General features: G+C 42.4%; 1 protein-coding gene across 22 annotated transcripts in view; it reads right to left on the reverse strand.

Moving 5' to 3' along the window:
* The window catches only part of WDR59 (WD repeat domain 59), a 118,727-nt gene that overhangs the window by 59,080 nt on the left and 41,222 nt on the right, over window positions 1–18,425 (reverse strand). For 11 of the 22 annotated variants that reach the window (XM_078357747.1, XM_035281983.3, XM_078357745.1 and 8 more), the window contains 3 exons: window positions 17,324–17,412; window positions 13,281–13,397; window positions 337–414 (listed from right to left, as the gene is read on the reverse strand). In XM_078357747.1, the coding sequence (XP_078213873.1) occupies window positions 337–414; window positions 13,281–13,397; window positions 17,324–17,412 (284 nt within the window). The remainder of the gene's footprint in view (window positions 1–336; window positions 415–13,280; window positions 13,398–17,323; window positions 17,413–18,425) is intronic. The other 11 variants (XM_078357754.1, XM_078357753.1, XM_035281984.3 and 8 more) reach the window with 2 other exon arrangements.

Consider the following 18,425-nt stretch of genomic DNA (forward strand, 5'->3'; position numbering starts at 1 on the left):
ATCCGCCACCATGCCTGGCTACTTTTTGCATTTTTAGTAGAGACAGGGTTTTACCATGTTGGCCAGGCTGGTCCTGAACTCCTGACCTCAGGCGATCCGCGCACCTTGGCCTCCCAAAGTGCTGCGATTACAGGCTTGCACCACCGCACCCAGCTGAGAATAAAATTTTAAATAGTTAACAGCATTTATGCCATCACTATCACATTTGTCCCACCACTAAACCAAGACAGAAAGAGAAAACTGCCTCACAAAGAAAATAGAAAATTTCCCTGGGCTCCTTGTTTTTGGAACACTCAAAAGAAAGTTTCCTATCAAGAGGCAGGGTGGCTCACTCACTGTGTATCTGGCCTTCCAGACAGGCACCTGGCAAGGGAGAATACTGAGGTATTTCCGAGGCTGGCGGTAATCCCAGAACTAGAAGGGAGCAAGCAAGATCATTAGTGAAATAAATGCCATGAAACAATTCTACTGAAACAAGCGTGGCCTTTCAACTCATTGTTTCTGTCCTCTAAAGATACACTTCAACGGCGTATTTTTAGTTCAGCCCCTATAACCACACCACTGTGACAGACATAAAGAAACCTCCCTTTCCATTTCTAAAACCCTACAGGAGAATTTCTGGACTTTATGAGGACCACCAGTCGGGGCAGCTTACTGTCAATAGGCCTGATTATGAAACGACCTTTAGCGCTGAAAATTAAGTGATGTGTTTGATCCTGTATCACGTTTTTATCATGCTGGTGATTTAAGAACAATAGCTGAAGTGTCCTGACTACTCATTATATTTCGACATATATTTAGAACTTTTTTCTCCCATTTAATCTTTGTAACAACCATATAATGCATGCTATTCATCTCTTTTTCAAATGTAGAGGCTATATAAGGAAACAATGTGACATGTTCAACGTCACAAAGAAAAAAGGCGGCTGTGTGAGAACCGAGGAGCCAATCCATTCAAGTCCACACCCGCTGTCATCCTCCATCTGAGGTGCAGTTCTTGAAACTGTAGCACACACAAAGTGAGCCGGACACACTACCTTAGAGACACCCATGCTTCTAATGGCAGAGGCACATATGCTGAGAGCTCCAGCATCTGTCACAAAGGCAGGAAAACCAAGAGTGAAACTCGGAACTGTTTAAGTATTAGGGAATCATTTTCAAAAACAGATGACAGCAATCACAGATGAAAGAAATCACTATGGCAATTTCTTTTTCCTTTTTTTTATTTTAATAGAGGTGGAATCTTGCCACGTTGCCCAGGTTGGTCTCGAACTCCTAGGCTCAGGCAATCCTCCCACCCTGGCCTCCCAAAGTGCTGGAATTACAGGTGTGAGCCACCACTCTCAGCTACTTTGGCAATTTCCTATAAAGTTAAAGTACACATACCATATGACCCAGCAATAGCACTCCTACATAACTGCCCTAGAAAATAGATGTCTGTTCACACAAAACCCTATACATGAATGTTTATAGTGGCTCTATTCACAGTCACCAAAAACCAAAAATCGTCCAAATGTCCTTCAGTGGGTCAACAGAAAATTAATAGTGGCATATTCATAAGTGAAATACTACTCAGTACTAAAAAGTCATGGATTATTCATTTTTAAAACAACTTGGATGACTCTTAAGGCATTTTGCTGAGTGAAAAAAAGACAACCTTAAAAGGTTATATACTAGGCCGGGCACAGTGGCTCACACCTGTAATCCCAGCATTTTGGGAGGCCAAGGCAGGCAGATCATTTGAGGTCAGGGGTTTGAGACCAGCCTGACCAACATGGCAAAACTCCATCTCTACCAAAAATACAAAAATTAACTGGGTGTGGTGCCACACACCTGTAGTCCTAGCTACTCAAGAGGCTGAGGCAAAAGAATCACTTGAACCCGGGAGGCAGTGGTTGTAGTGAGCTGAGATGGCACCACTATACTGCAGCCTGGGCAACAGAGCAAGACTCTGTCACAGAAAGAAAGAAAGAAAGAAAAAGGTTATATACTACATGATTCCATTTAAATGGCACTCTCAGGCTGGGCGTGGTGGCTCACACCTGTAAACCCAACACTTTGGGAGGCCGAGGTGGGCAAACCACTTGAGGTCAGAAGTTCAAGACTGGCAAACATGGTGAAACTCTATTTCTGCTAAAAATACAAAAATAAATTAGCTAGGCATGGTGGTGGGTGCCTGTAATCCCAGCTACTTGGGAGGAGGCTGAGGCAAGAGAATTACTTGAACCTGGGAAGCGGAGGTTGCAGTGAGCCAAGTTCATATCATTGCACTTCAGACTGGGCAACAGAGCGAGACTCCACCTCAAAAAAAAAAAAAAAAAGGCATTCTCAAAAAGACAAAATTACAGTGATGGGGAACAGACCAGCAGTTGCCAGAAGTTAGGGGTAGGAGAGGGTATGAATGCAAAGGAATAACACAAGGTAGCTCTTTAGTGTCATCGAACTGTGTAACACCCCGACCGTGGGGGCAGTTATATGCAACTCTGCGTATGCCACATTTCATAGGTTTTCAAGGCTGGTGCAGTGGCTCATGCCTATAATCTCAGTGCTTTGGGAGGCTAAGGTAGGAGGATCACTTGAGGCCAGGAGTTCAAGACCAGCCTGGGCAACAAAGCAAGACCCCATCTCTGCACCTAGCTAATTGGGACGCTGAAGTGGGAGGATCAATTGAACCCAGGAGTTTAAGGTTACAGTGAGCTATGATCATATCACTGCACTCCAGCATGGGCAACAGAGCATGACCCTGTCTCAAAAAAATTGTTTTAACAAAAAAAATAAAAATTGGCCAAGTGTGGTGGCTCACATCTGTAATCCCAGCACTTTGGGAGGCTAAGGTGGGAGGATCCCAAGGCCAGGAGTTCGAGACCAGCCTGACCTAACATGGCAAAACCCCGTCTCTACTAAAAATACAAAAACTACCTGGGTGTGGTGGTACAAACCTATAATCCTAACTACTTGGGGAAACTGAGGCAGGAGAATTGCTTGAACCTGGGAAACAGAGGTTGCAGCAAGCTGAGATCATGCCACCGCACTCCAATCTGGGCAACAGAGCAAGACTCAGTCTCAAAAAAAAGTAAAGAAAAATTATATCAGACCATATGGAACACCGTAAAAAGTCTAACAGATGTATAATTATTGTTCCAGAGGAAAGGAAAGAGAAGGAATGGAACAGAAGTAATATTTGAAGAGAAAATAATGGTTGAAAATTTCCCCAAAGCGAAGATGGCCAACAAGCCATAAATGTAAGAACTACTTTCCTCCTTCTTACAAAAGAAACCAGTTTTCATGATGGCCTTTAATAAACATAACCTTTTCTGTAGAAGGGGCTGACCCACACAGGTACTCTCACACTGGCTTCTCTGTTTCAAACTTTTAGAGAGTTAAAAAAGTAGAGGGCTATATATTCAAGTCCCAAAATCTCTTACGAAACTTTAAAATATTCAAAATCAAAAACAAAAACAAACAAAAAAAGATAAATCTTCAAGGCGATACTCTGTCACAAAAGAAAAGTAAAATAAAATATTCAAAATGTTTTAAAACTGGTTTTACATGGTTTTAGAGCAAGAGAAGAGGCTTTCCAAAGGTTTTGCTTGATTTGGTTAATAATTTTGTGAATAAGCCTGAATGGAAATGGAAATGACCGTCTGGAGTTTCATTACCTTCTAAAAAAATCTCAAGAGTTCGAAGTGGGTGACTTTTTCTCCTCTCAAAAGAAAATTAGGATCTTCCAAAGAAATATCCAAACGAGCCAAGCTGGAACGCAAGGGAGTATTCTATGTGCCAACAATGAGGTGTTAATAAATCTTTGCTGTTCCTCTACTTAATGCGCAGTATGAATGAACGACTATTACAAAGCACAGAACATAATGAAAGGGCAAATATACAGCTGTAAACTCCTGCTCAGTCCCCCAGCCAGCCTGAGGGCTGGATGAGGGCCTTCTACTGCGTGTGTGGGAAGAGGTGAATGCAATCATTTCTGAGCAAATATGTAATTTTGCCTACTTGCAAAAAAAATTAGTGATTTAGATTGAAAAGTTTAAATGGCATAACTGTTCAACTTAATGGCATCCCTGTTTTGATTCGCTATGAAGACTAATAATCATGTAGCTAAACTTAAAATGAGAAAATCCCAGCACTTTGGGAGGCTAAGGTGGGCAGATCACTTGAGGTCAGGAGTTCGAGACCAGCCTGGCTACCATGGTGAAACCCCACCTCTACTGAAAAAAAAATACAAAAATAAGCTGAATACGGTGGTGTGCATCTGTAATGCTAGCTACTCACAAGGCTGAGGCACAAGAATCGCTTGAACTCAGGAGGTGGAGGTTGCAGTGAGCCGCGATCACACTACTACACTCCAGCCTGGGTGACAGAGCAAGACTCTGTCTCAAAAGAAAAAAAGAGAGAGAGACAATACACAGACTGGGAGAAATGATCTGCAAACTATCTGACAAGAGATTAACAACCAGAATACATAAGGATCTCAAGCAACTCAATAGGAAAAAAAATCTAACAATCCAATTAAAAAATGGGCAAAAGATCTGAACAGACATCTCTTAAAAAAAGACATACAACTCTTTTCACAAGATGGTGCCGAAAGCAAAGAAGGAAGCTCCTGCCTCTCCTAAAACCAAAGGCAAAACGAAGGCTTTAAAGGCCAAGAAGGCAGTGTTGAAAGGTGTCCACAGCTACAAAAAAAAGATCTGTACATCACCCACCTTCCGGTGGCCCAAGACACTGCGACTCTGGAGGCAGCCCAAAAATCCTCGGAAGAGAGCACCCAGGAGAAACAAACTTGACCACTATGATATCAAGTGTCCTCTGACCATTGAGTTGGCCATGAAGAAGACAGAAGACAACAACACACTTGTGTTCACTGTGGATGTTAAAGCCAACAAGCGCCGGCTCTATCAGGCTGTGAAGAAGCTCTATGACACTGATGTGGCCAAGGTCGACACTGTGATTCGGCTGATGGAGAGAAGAAGGCGTGTGTTCGACTGGCTCCTGATTACGATGCTTTGGATGTTGCCAACAAAATTGGGATCATCTAAACTGCTGGCTAATTCTAAATATATGTATATCTTTTCACCAAAAAAAAAAAAAAAAAGAAGAAGACATACAAATGGCAAACAGTACATGAATACTCAATATCATTGATCCTCAGAGAAATGCAAATCAAAACTACAATGAGATTTCATCTCACACTGGTTAAAATGGCTGTTATCCAAAGGACAAGCAATAATGAATGCTGGCAAAGATGTGAAGAAAAGGGAACCCTCGTATACTGTTGGTAGGAATGTAAATTAGTACAGCCACTATGGAGAACAGTATGGCGATTCCTCAAAACACAGGGAACAGAACTATCATATGATCCAGCAACCAATGCTAGGTATATACCCCAAAGAAGAGAAACCAGGATAACGAAGAGACATCTGCACTCCCCTATTTATTGCAATATTATTCACAATAGCCAAGGTCTAGAAGTGATCTAAGTGTTCATCAACAGACGAATGGAAAAGAAAATGTGGTACATATACACAATGGAGTACTATGCATCCATGAAAAAGAATGCAATCCTATCACTTACAACATGGAAGGAACTAGAGGACATTATGTTAAGTGAAATAGGCCAGGCACAGAAAATAAACTTTGTGTGTTCTCACTCATTTGTGGGAGCTAAAAATTAAAACAACTGAACTCATGAAGATAAGAGAGCAGAATGACGGTTACCAGAGGCTGGGAAGGGCAGTGGGGCAGGGTGAGGGGAGCCAGAAGTGGGAATGGTTAATGGGTAAAAAAATATAGCTAGGCAGAATGGGTAGGAGCCAGGACTTGACAGCACAACTGGGTGATCACACTCAACAATAATTTATTGTACATTTAAAAATAACTGAAAGGGTATAATCGAAATGTTGATAACACAAAAAAAATGATAAATGCTTGAGGTGATGGAGACCCAATTTGCCCTAATGTGATCACTATACATCATATGCCTGTATCAAAAGATCTCATGTACTCCATAAATATATGTACCTGCTAGTTACCCATAAATTTCTTCTTAAAAATGGAAACAGAAAGAATAAAAGTCTCAAATGCTTGCTGAAGCTGTACCTCAGGGAAAAGTTAGCAGTGAGTTAAATTAATAGCTGTGGATAATAGAATATAAAACAAGGAGCTTGACAATAGGTTAAAAAACAAAACACAAAAATCAAATAAAATAAAAATTAAGAAAACACTAGTAACTTAAAACAAACTTTATGAAAGTTTTGGTTTTAAATAATACATAAACATAGAAAAAAGTTCTGCCGGGCACACCAGCTCACTTCTGTAACCCCAGCACTATGGGAGACCGAGGCGGGTGGATCACCTGAGGTCAGGAGTTTGAGGTCAGCCTGGCTAACGTGGTGAAACTGACTCTATTAAAAACGAAACAGCTAGCCAAGTGTGGTGGTGCACACCTGCTATCCCAGCTACTTGGGAGGCTGAGGCAGGAGAATCGTTTGAACCCAGGAGGAGGAGGTTGCAGTGAGCTGAGATCATGCTACTGCACTCCAGCCTGGGTGACAGAGCAAGATTCTGTCTCCAAAAAAAAAGAAAAGAAAAAAGTACAGGTTCATCACAGTGTAAATATTGATTTTAACATACTGTTCTACCTTAAATACGTCTTGGGTTTATTTTCTCATGGAAAGCCTAATTAATTTAAACATCCTAAACTGCATCACCATTTTCATGGATTATATGAGTTGCCATCATTTCCACAAAATGTTTAAAATTATTAAAATGTAAAAATTATATTAAACTGAATTAATAATAAAAAGTGATGCTTTTTAACAAGTGTTTGCTCTTATGACCTTTTTTTTTTTTTTTTCTTTTTTTGAGAGATGGTCTCCCTTTGTAGAGTGCAGAGGCACAATCTTGCCTTAATACAACCTCGACCTCTCAGGCTTGAGCAATTCTCCCACCTTCTCATCCCAAGTAGCTGGGACTACAGGTGCTTGCTAACATGCCTGGCTAGTTTTTCACATTTTTTTGTAGAGATGGGGTTTTGCCATGCTGCCCAGGCTGGTCTCAAACTCCTAAGTTCAAGCAATCTGCCTGCCTCAGCTTCCCAAAGTGCTAGGACTACAGATATGAGTCACCGTGCCTGGCTGAACTTTGTATAGTACCAAAGATCACAAGAACTTAAGTCTACAGCCTGGTAAACATGGGGAGACCCCAACTCTACAAAAAACAAAAAAACCAGCCAGGCATTGTGTCTTGCACCTGTAGTCCCAGCTACTCTGGAGGCTGATGTGGGAAGATCGTTTGAGCCCAAGAGGTCCAGGCTGCAGTGAGCTATGATCGTGCCATCACATTCTAGCCTAGATAACAAGGCGATATCTTGTCTCAAAAAAAAAAAAAAGAGAAAAAAAAAAACACAACAACTTAGCTACAAACTCTTAACATAAACTTTTATTTCTGTGTTATATCAGCTTAATTTAGATTAATTTTAAGAGCTTCAACTAATATTAATGAATAAACTTTGAATATATGTCTATGCATTTTTTTTAAGAGATAGGATCTTACTCTGTCACCTAGACTGGAATGCAGTCATTTGATCACAGCTCACTGCAGCCTTGAACTCCTGGGCTCAAGCAAGCCTCCTGCCTTAGCCTCCTGAGTAGCTGGGACTACAGATGCATGCTACCAGTCCAGCTATTTTTTTTTTTTTTTTGTAGAAACAGGGTCTCACTATGTCGTCCAGGCTCAACTCTAACTCCTGGCCTCAAGGGATCCTCCCACCTCAGCCACCCAAAATGCTAGGATTACAGGCATGATGAGCCAGCCAGAACACCTTTTGAAATTGTTAAACTGAACTAAGAAACACAATTTTTACACACACACACACATCCTTGCTCCTTATTTTGATACATTTTTATTTATCTGAGACAGGGTCTTACTCTGTCACTCAAGTTGGAGTGCAGTGGTGTGATCATAGCTCACTGCAACCTCAACTTCCTTGGCTCCAGCAATCCTACCTCAGCCTTCTGGGTGGCTAAGACTACTGCTATGCACCACCACACGAAGCTAATTTGTTTATTTTTTGTACAGGTGGGATCTCACTACGTTGGCCAGGCTGGTCTCCAAGTCCTGGGCTCAAGTGATCCTCCCTCCTCAGCCTCCCAAAGTGCTGGAATTACAGGCATGAGCCACTACACCCAGTCTTGATACTTTATTGACTAACCAACAGTTAACAGGGTGAAAGGATTTACAAATATCTTTTGATCACATAAGTAAACATGCTTACTTCCACTGCTTTAAGACTGTCAAATACTATCTATGATTGCATGAGGATGTGTTTGGAAGATAATAAACGTGTTTCCTGCTTTATCCAGGAGAAAAATAGAATAATTTTGTCATATGTTTCATATGGACAAAGTTGGCCAAATGCTATGGATTTTCTTGTAAAACAGAAATGCTTTGTGGAAAAGACTTTTCTGCAAAACATTATACGGATAGTGCACAAAAGGAATAAAACCCAAATGCCAGCCCAGCAGCACAGCAAGCCCCTATCTCTACAAAAAGACAAAATAACTTGACATGGTAGCGTACACCTGCAGTCCTCGCAACTTGAGAGGCTGAGGTGGGAGGATCACTTGAGCCCAAGAGTTCAAGGCTTCAGTGAGCTGTGATCACGCCACTTATAGTTATAGTGCAGCCTGGGTGACACAGTGAGACCCTGTCTCTAAAAAAGAAAAACAACACCTAAGATGTGGGTTTTCTTTCCATTTAAACAGCAGCTGATTTCTGAGCACATCATTTGTTTAAAACAGTAAAAACTTATATTACAGCCAGAGAACAGGGGTTCACCAAAATACTGTTACTTTTTGTGTCTTTCATAAAGCTCCTGAATCATGTGCCTAAATTCCCTTGTTCTTTAAAAACACTAATGTTCTTAATATTTTTCTCACTTCTGCTGTATTTAACTTTAGTTTCACTATATATCAAGACTGTACTCATTTCTTTATTTTAATTAATTTATTTTTAAGAGGCAGTTTAGCTCTTGCTACCCTGGCTGGAGTATAGTGGTGTGATCTCAGCTCACTGCAACCTCCACCTCCCAGGTTCAGGTGATTCTCCTGCCTCAGCCTCCTGAGTAGCTGGGATTACAGGCATACACCATCACACCCAGCTACTTTTGTATTTTTAATAGAGATGGAGTTTCACCATGTTGGCCAGCCTAGTCACAACTCCTGCCCTCAGGTAATCCACCCGCCTCAGCCTTCCACAGTGTTGGGATTACAGGCGTAAGCCACCACGCCCAGCCATTTCTTATCTTTAGACCCTTATCTGACAACTCTTTCTTGCCAAATTCAGGCCCTATGTTCAAAATAATAAAATGGTCAAAATATCTTTTCAACTTATTTTTGGGTTTCCCAGATGGCCACAGGGTAAACTATAATTCTCCCCTCAACTTATAAAAGGAATGATACTCAAAATAATTAGGTATGCTTGGTACTCTCCAGATTTTTAATGAGCTCCACACTCTGCACACTGCCCTGTTATCAAATCCACAGTATGTGGAAGTCTAGCAAAGAAAAGTTCAACCTCCCCAGATTCATTAGACACAAGTAAAATGTTGTTCACATGAATGCATTTCAGCAACTGTTTACTTTTCAATTTCGATACAAACATATTCATGTTCATGTACAAAGACTGGCAGGTAACTGTTAGCAAGATTAATCCTTTTATTTAAAAAAATAAAGACTGTTTCTAGATTAAACATGCTCACCAGCTGGTGACGATTATGCAATTTATGGGCTCAATTAGAGGATCCTGGAGATTTGACAACCTTCTCACTGTTCATAACATGCTCTTGCTCTCAAGGCAATCGCTGATGCAGTCTTACAAAATGATTACATGTCATTTGCAAATAGAAGACTTCAATCTATTTCAATCTGATACAGGTAGTTATTAAAAATTAACCAGAGACATTCCATCCTCCCATTCATAGATAATTCCTCCTTTTCACTTACCCTTGCTAAAGGGTTCCTACTACAAGCTACAGATCAGAAAGTTCTCTGAAGAAATATCAGGGGCCAGGTGTGGCTCATGCCTGTAATCCCACCCAGCACTTTGGGAGGCTTAGGCAGGAAGACTGCTTGAACCCAGGAGTTCAAGACCAGCCTGGGCCACATGATAAGACAAAATATATATATTTTCTTTATATGTAGATACAAATATGTACATATCTATATCTGTGTATAAAGATGTATACATATGTACATATCTATATCTTTCTCTATGTAGATCTACATTTCTCTATACAGATAGAAATATCATATATAGATATGTACATATCTATGTAGAGAAAGAGAGAGATATAAAGAAATATCAGAAGAGCCTTGGCCAAAAAAGAACCAGCCTTCCTTGAGTGTTGATACCCTAGGAAACAGACTCAAAGGTACATGTTTCTCATCGGAATGTACCAAGGGTAGTCAGGCACAGTGGCTTATGCCTGTAATCCCAGCACTTTAGGAGGCAGGGGCAGGCAGATTGCTTAAGGTCAGGAGTTTGAGATCAGCCTGGCCAACATGGTGAAACTCCATCTTTACTAAAAATACAAGAATTAGCCAGACATGTTGGTGCACCCTTGTAATCCCAGCTACTGGGTGAGGCTGAGACATGAGAAGCACTTGAACGTGGGAGGCAAAGGTTGCAGGGAGCCAAGATCGTGCCACTGCACTCCAGCCTAGGTGATAGAATAAGACTCTTTCTCAAAAAAAAAAAAAAAAGTACCAAAGGACTATGTCTGGATTTCTAGGATCCTTTTTGTCTAGAAGGCAGCAATTCTGTGAAATAGGCTGCTGTTAACCCAAGATCAGGGAAAAAACAGATTATATAAAATAATATGAACTCATTTAACTGTAATGTTCTATTTCTAAAAGCCACATATGAAAAATTCTTTTCTTTCTTCTTGATCTACCCTAACCTTCAACTCAACTGTTTTAATTTATAAACTAAAATGAAATACACATGCAGTGGTACCTTGCTCCAAATGACCCCTTAGAATTTAGAAAATAAAAATTGTTAATATAAATTATGCTAATAAATTGTCATATAAACTTAAGAATGATTATGTAGAAAAATTACACATATTCATCCTTATTTACTAAAAATAATGGTTGAATGTTATACAAAGTCTCTAAGTTTCTTCACTTTTTATGATCATGCTATTTCCATTCATTAAAAATTGTCTTGCTTCCAGGATAGAGTGGAATAAATCAAATATCATGCCAAAAATCTCATTTCAATTATAAGCTAAGCCTGCTGGTAAAGAACAGAGAAGGCTTTGTATGGGGAAACAAGGCCCATCAAGTCCTCCCAGGAATCTGGCTGTTACCTGCTTTATTAGCTACCAAACCCCAGCCTCACAGGTAGGAAAGATGTCACCAAATAGCAACAAACGAGCATCTCAGAGAAAGAGGTGGAGTTGAACTGGATGGTTTCTGATTCCTGAACTTGGGAGACAAGCCAACTGGGGTAGGGGGACAAAAACCCAAATGCGGCCGGGCATGGTGGCTCATGCCTGTAATCCCAGCACTTTGGGAGGCCGAGGCAGTAGGATCACTTGAGGTTAGGAGTTTGAGACCATCCTGGCCAACATGGTAAAACACCATCTCTACTAAAAATACAAAAATTAGCCAGGCGTGGTGTCGTACATCTCTAATTCCAGCTACTCAGGAGGCTGAGGCAGGAGAATCACGTGAACCAAGGAGGCGGAGGCTGCAGTGAGCCGAGATTGTGCCACTGCACTCCAGACTGGATAACAGAGTGAGACTCAGTCTCAAAATAATAATTATTATAAAAACAAAAAACCCTAGGCTGGGTGCGGTGGCTCACGCCTGTAATCCAAGCACTTTGGAGGCCAAGGCAGGCAGATCACCTGAGGTCAGGAGTTCAAGACCAGCCTGACCAATAGGGTGAAACCCTGTCTTTAAAAAAAAAAAAAAACTCAAATGCAATATGAAAAAACAAAAAAGTCACGTCTGGCACAGTAAAAAAAACCTTACAACCCTAAGGGATTTATAAACTTCAAGACAGAAGTTAACTTTTAACTTACTGTATACTATAGTTTTGCCAATCATAACACAAAGATGTCAAACATGACTGTATAAATACACCAAAGCATTAAATAAATGACACCGAATCATAAAATTGCTAACCCAACTGCTATGGTCAAACCCCTGTCCTAAGAGACAGAGACCTGAACACAAGGAGGAACTACTGGAGCAAAGATGTCTCTGCCCTGCCATCATTCTGCCCAAGGGTGAACATTACATGCCAGAGAGGAAAGGCAACAAAACACGCTATACTTGTGATACACCAAAAATAATCAGGCTACTGAAAAACCTAAGATCTTGAGCATTTTCTGTAAGTTAGACAATCACTAATAAAATGACTCATCTCTGAATCGTTCACTGCTAATGTCTGAAAATGTCAGAATCTTATACATACGATAAACACGTGAGGAAGCAACTGTTTTTCCACCGGGAATAGACTAATTGTCAACTTTGCAACCTTAACAACTCTGTAGGCGTTTCTCCTTCACTTATATCTCTGTTATCCGTATATGACTTCCTTGCAGCTTCTTTGCAAGTAAACATCTTTCCCTTTCTTGAGACAATCCCACTCAGTCGCCCAGGCTGGAGTGCAGTGGCACAGTCTCGGCTCACTGCAACCTGTGCCTCCTGGGTTCAAGCAGTTCTTGTGCCTCAGCCTCCTGAGTGGCTGGGACTACAGGCGTGCACCACCATGCCCAACTAATTTTTGTATTTTTAGTAGAGACCAGGTTTCACCATGTTGGCCAGGCTGGTCTCGAACTCCTGACCTCAAGTGATCTGCCTGCCTCCCGGAGTGTTGGGATTACAGGCGTGAGCCACCGTGCCTGGCCAATTTATTTCCCTTTCTAAGTACTTTTGTCTCTGACTTCTTTTCACAAAGGGAAACACGAAAACCTTCTGAACAAATTCTAAGAGCTGTATCAGAGAAGATGCTACGGCATGTCACTCTGCTGTCATAACATAACATGGTTACATGGAATAGCACCATGTTGGGTCTTGCTCTGTTGCATCTGGCTGGTCAACATAACCAAATTTAAGTGTTCAGTTGCCCCAGAAGCACATGCACCCGTAAAATACATACTACACTAACATACTGTAGCTTTCCTTCCAAGGTGGAATCATACATCCCTGATGCCACCCCAACACTGCTCCTCCAACTTCCCCATAGGTGCCGCTCACCTTCACAGAATTATCTTGACTGGAGGTAGCAAGAATGTGCTCGCTGTCTGGGTGCCAGTCCAGGCCATGGATTTTGGAGAGGTGGGCTGCTAGATATTCCACTGCTGTACTGGGTTTCTGCAACAGATCAGCACCGAATATTACCGATTTAGAAAGAATTCATTGAGTATCTACCACATACAAGTTTGCTAGCTACTGAGTGAGGATGCAAAAATACTACCAGATACTGTTTCTATCCACAGACTTTGTTTTGGTTAAGCCAAACAAAACACCATCACCAAAACATTTCCCCATTTCTCCTTCACGTGCTCTGCAAATGCCCCTGTGAGCCTCATATTTTCCCACTTTAATGAAGGATACAAGGCAGTGGGCACTTTTCATCCCCTTTTTTGTTTTTTGAGACGAAGTCTTGCTCTGTCAGCCAGGCTGGAGTGCAGTGGCATGATCATGGCTGACTGCAGCCTCAACCTCCTGGGCTCAAGCAGTCCTCCCACCTCAGCCCTCCAAGTAGCTGTGACTCCAGGTGCACACCACCATGCCTGGCTAATTTTTTGTATTTTTTTGTAGAGATGGGGTTTTGCATGTTTTCCAGGCTGGTGTGGAACTCCTGGGCTCAAGCGACCCACCTGCTTTGGCCTCCCAAAGTGCTGGGATTACAGGCCTGATCCACCATGCCCAGCCTCACACTTTAATAGTGCAATCTGACAATTCCCACTCCCTTTCCTCAGGATCACCCAAGAAGAGGGGTTGAGACATCCAAACGGACCCAGCTTCAACAAGAGGGTAAAACCATCCATCTTACAGTGCTGGAGCCTAATATTCTGAAGGAGAATAAATGCACATCACAAAAGAAAACATTACATGCTTAACAAGCATATAGAAAATAAAGTCAGAAGGAAACCTCAGAAATATACATTAAAACAAGATTTTTTTAAGCTAGCAAATTAGAAGATATTTGTAAAGAATGTTATCGAGGCTCCATTTGTCACTATCAGTGTGCATATAAAACAGTACAACCTTTTTTGTTGTTGTTGTTGGAGACAGAGCCTTATCCCCCAGACTGCAGTGCAGTGGTGCCATCTCAGCTCACTGCAACCTCCACCTCCCAGATTCAAGCGATTCTCCTACCTCAGTCTCCCGAGTAGCTGGAATTACAGGCACCTGCCAGCACATCCAGCTAATTTTTGTATTTTTAGCAGAGACGCACTTTCACCATGTTGGTCAGGCTGGTTTGGAACTCCTGACCTCAGGTAACCCGCCCATCTTGGCCTCCCAAAGTGCTGGGATTACAGGCGTGAGCCACCATGTCTGGCCAAAATAGGGCAACGCTTTTAGGAAGAAATTTGGCAAGATTAATAAAGAGACTTAAAATTTTCTGCAACAAAGCCACAGCTAATAATATGAAGAAAAAAAAATTTTTTCCCTCCTTTTTTTTTTGAATTTTGTATGTTTTTGAAGAAATGCAGTCCTGCTATGTTACCCAAACTGGTCTTAAACTCCTGGCTTCAAGCAATCCTCTTGTTATGGCCTCCCAAAATGCTGGGATTACAGGCTTGAGCCACTGTGCCCAGCGCACAATTTTTCCTGTCTTTTTTTTTTTTCGCTCTTGTTACCCAGGCTTGAGTGCAATGGCGCGATCTTGGCTCACCGCAATCTCCGCCTCCTGGGTTCAGGCAATTCTCCTGCCTCAGCCTCCTGAGTAGCTGGGATTGCAGGCATGCACCACCATGCCCAGCTGATTTTTTGTATTTTTAGTAGAGATGGGGTTTCACCATGTTGCCCAGGATGGCCTCGATCTCTTGACCTCGTGATCCACCCGCCTTGGCCTCCCAAAGTGCTGGGATTACAGGCTTGAGCCACCAAGCCCGGCCAATTTTTCCTGTCTTAAGAGAATAATCCAAACTCACAGAAAGCTTTAGATACAAAAGAAGTTCATCGTGATGTCATCTGAAACACTAGAAAACCAGAAAAAACATAAATGATCAACAAAAGAGCAATAATGAAATGAATCCCTTATACTACAGCTATGTGACACCATAAGATGATACAATATGATGTAGCCACTGAAAGTTATACTTAGAAAGAGCTTATATGGAAGGATAATGCATCTGTTGTACTGTCAAATGGAAAAAAAAGGGTACACAGCTATGTACACGGTATGACAAACTAAGTTAAAAAAAAAAGCATAGGAACAGAAAACACCAAAATGTTAGCATTTGTCTCTGGGTAGTAAGATTAATAATTTTTATTTTTTCATTTATATTTTCTACAGAGAGCAAGTATTACTTCTATAATTAGCATTAGTCAATGAGGTTAAGTGTGCCATCTCCAGGCTGGGTGCAGTGGCTCACACCTGTAATCCCAGCATTTTGAGAGGCCAAGACAGGAGGATCATTTGAGACCAGGAATCAAGACCAGCCTGGGCAACATAGTAAGATTCCCATCTCTACAAAAAAAACTTTTTTTAATTAGCCCATCGTGATGGTGCACATCCATAGTCTCAGCTACTCAGGAGGCTAAGTCAGGAGATCACTTGAGTCCGGGAGTGTGAGGCTGCAGTGAGCTATGATCGTGCAACTGCATTCCACCCTAGGAGACAGGGAGACTTTCAAAAACGAAAAACAGACTGCAATCTCTAGAACCAGCCTGCCTGGGTTCAACTTTTGGCAGCAAATTGTGCTTTGGTTTACTCATGTGTAGAAAAGAGATAATAATAGGATGTACTGTCCAGGCGCAGTGGCTCACACCTATAATCCCAGTACTTTGGGAGGCCAAGGCAGGTGGATCACCTAAGGTCAGAAGTTCGAGACCAGGCTGGCCAACATGGTGAAACTCCATTTCTACTAAAAAAAATTAAAAATTCGCTGGGCATGGTGGTGCATGCCTGTAATCCCAGCTACTCAGAAGGCTGAGGCAGGAGAATCACTTGAACCCGGGAAGTAGAGGTTGCAGTGAGCTGAGATCACTCTACTGTACTCCAGCCTAGGCGACAATGCAAGATTATCTCAAAAAAAAAAAAAAAAAAAAGATGCACCTGCCGAACCTCTATGGAATCACCTTCTCACCTAAGAGCTACGTAAGGCAGAGGCGTTCTGCCACACAAGGCTTCCCCAGCATGTCCTGGAGCCTAATGCAGCATACAGGATGTGCCATGCCTAATCTCTGCTCCACCTCCCACTTCTCTTCCAAATGTACAAAGGGAAGGGAGGAGTCAGAAGACACTGGGGACGTCCCTGAACAAGCCCTCCCCACAACGGCTGAACATCTCTGGCCCCAGGTCTCACAGGCAGGAAGCAGAATTTACACCCAGGTCTCATGGCAGTGACTGCTCTGTTCATTATTACCCAATGGTCTGGCAGTAAAATGCAGGGGAGGCCTTTTCCCTGTACCATGACCCTCACTGAGGCCAACACAACCAACTTCAGTAGACTTTCCATTCTAGTCACAGCCAAGGACCCGCCACTGTTTCCATCCCTAGGTGTCCACGGGCTGCTGCAGTGAGAACGTATGATTGATGTGCAGGCGACTTTGGGGCTGATGGGACGTCTAGGCTTGCAAGGGGAAATTTAAGCATAATGAGTGCCCTGCCTCGCTCATCATTATTGGAAGTACTCAGGATGGCAGACGTCCAAGAACAATAACATTTCACCTTGCAAACAGGCGCAGGGATAAGAAGCCTGCTGACAAGTCTAGGATCGTGTTAAGCTCTGCGCCTTAACTCCAGGGATACACACATTGTTATTATCTTCATTTTGAAGGAAACTGAAGCTAAGAGAAGTGCAGTAGCTTACCCAGTGTCATAATCAGGAAGCGGCAAAATGGGGCTGACTCCAACCACTGGTCCTAATGTCTCACTTCCCTATCTTCCTTCAACATCGGATTGAGACACAAATGTCATCTGGTACTATGAGCTTAAAATGACCATTTACCACGCTGCACAGGGTTCCCAGACTCTCAAGCCAAGTCCTGGCACTCATAAAATCATCTTCACACCTTCCGGGAGGGATCAAAGACCAACGAAGGGGAGAAAAAGAATTACTCACCCTCTTATCCCATATCCGCACATCGCCGTCATGGCTGGTGGCAAGGCAGTTAGCATTTTTTTTATTCCATTTGACCTGGGAGGCACCCGCTGCAAAGAAAAGTCAGGGAAGAAAGCTGCTGCCCTTAGTGCTTTTGGAAGCAGAGCGGAGCACAGCCAGGGAGCTGGATAATGAGTTCTGGCTGAATAAGCCCAGAACCCTTTAAGTTTCTATGACTGCACCAACTCCACTATTCCAGATAAAACAAAGTCAAAAAATAACTGAATTAACACATGGGAACAGGATCATAGTCACCTAATTGAGGAAATAATCTCAGGGAAAAAATCTACAGGTTACTCTGAACAGACGCAGCAGTAGAACACAGCTTCTTAGCAGTAGTTAAGCATGGCACTGCTGGCTGGTAATTGACTTGTCATGCAACCTGACCCTTTCTCAGCCCCAAATAACACCTGCTCGCACTCCTAATCAGAAGAGCCTCAGCTCTCAGGCCTGCCCCTTCTTTTTGTTAAATTGTTGAGCAACAGTCTTAGATAAACACAGCCTTAGCTGAAGATCAGCTACTGCAAAGACCCAGTGTTGACCAATTCTGCCTCAAGGATTACAAGCTCTCTATACCCCATCTCCCTGTCAGCTGTGTCAGCCGTGCCACTGGCACCACATTGATCAGGGAAAGGGAACACCCTTGTCAGTGTGAGACCTCAGTTCTTCTCCTTCTCTGCCAATACAGAGTGTCATTGATACATTAGTGACAAAAGAACTACTTAAGACAGGAGGCACAATGTGAGATGCCAGAAAGAGCCAAGACATATAGAAAACTGGGACATAGTGTCACTTCTGGCTGACTCTTAAAAATAAATCATTAATCAAGAACCAAACCAGAACCGAACTGACGGCACTCCTTCCTGCCTCCTCCTGTCCTCACTCACAGCACACATGACATTACTGCTGTGATACTTTTCCCTCTGCCTGGTGTTTATTACTGGGGATACCCATGGTAAATCCACGGCTTTGGAGAGCTACCTGATCCAAGAAGCCCAGAGTATGACAGAGCAAGGACTCAGAACCTAACAGGACATGGAGCATTAGGCCCAGAATGTCCAAG

Source organism: Callithrix jacchus, chromosome 20 (assembly GCF_049354715.1).
Source record: "Callithrix jacchus isolate 240 chromosome 20, calJac240_pri, whole genome shotgun sequence".
NCBI classification, from domain to species: Eukaryota; Metazoa; Chordata; class Mammalia; order Primates; family Cebidae; genus Callithrix; species Callithrix jacchus.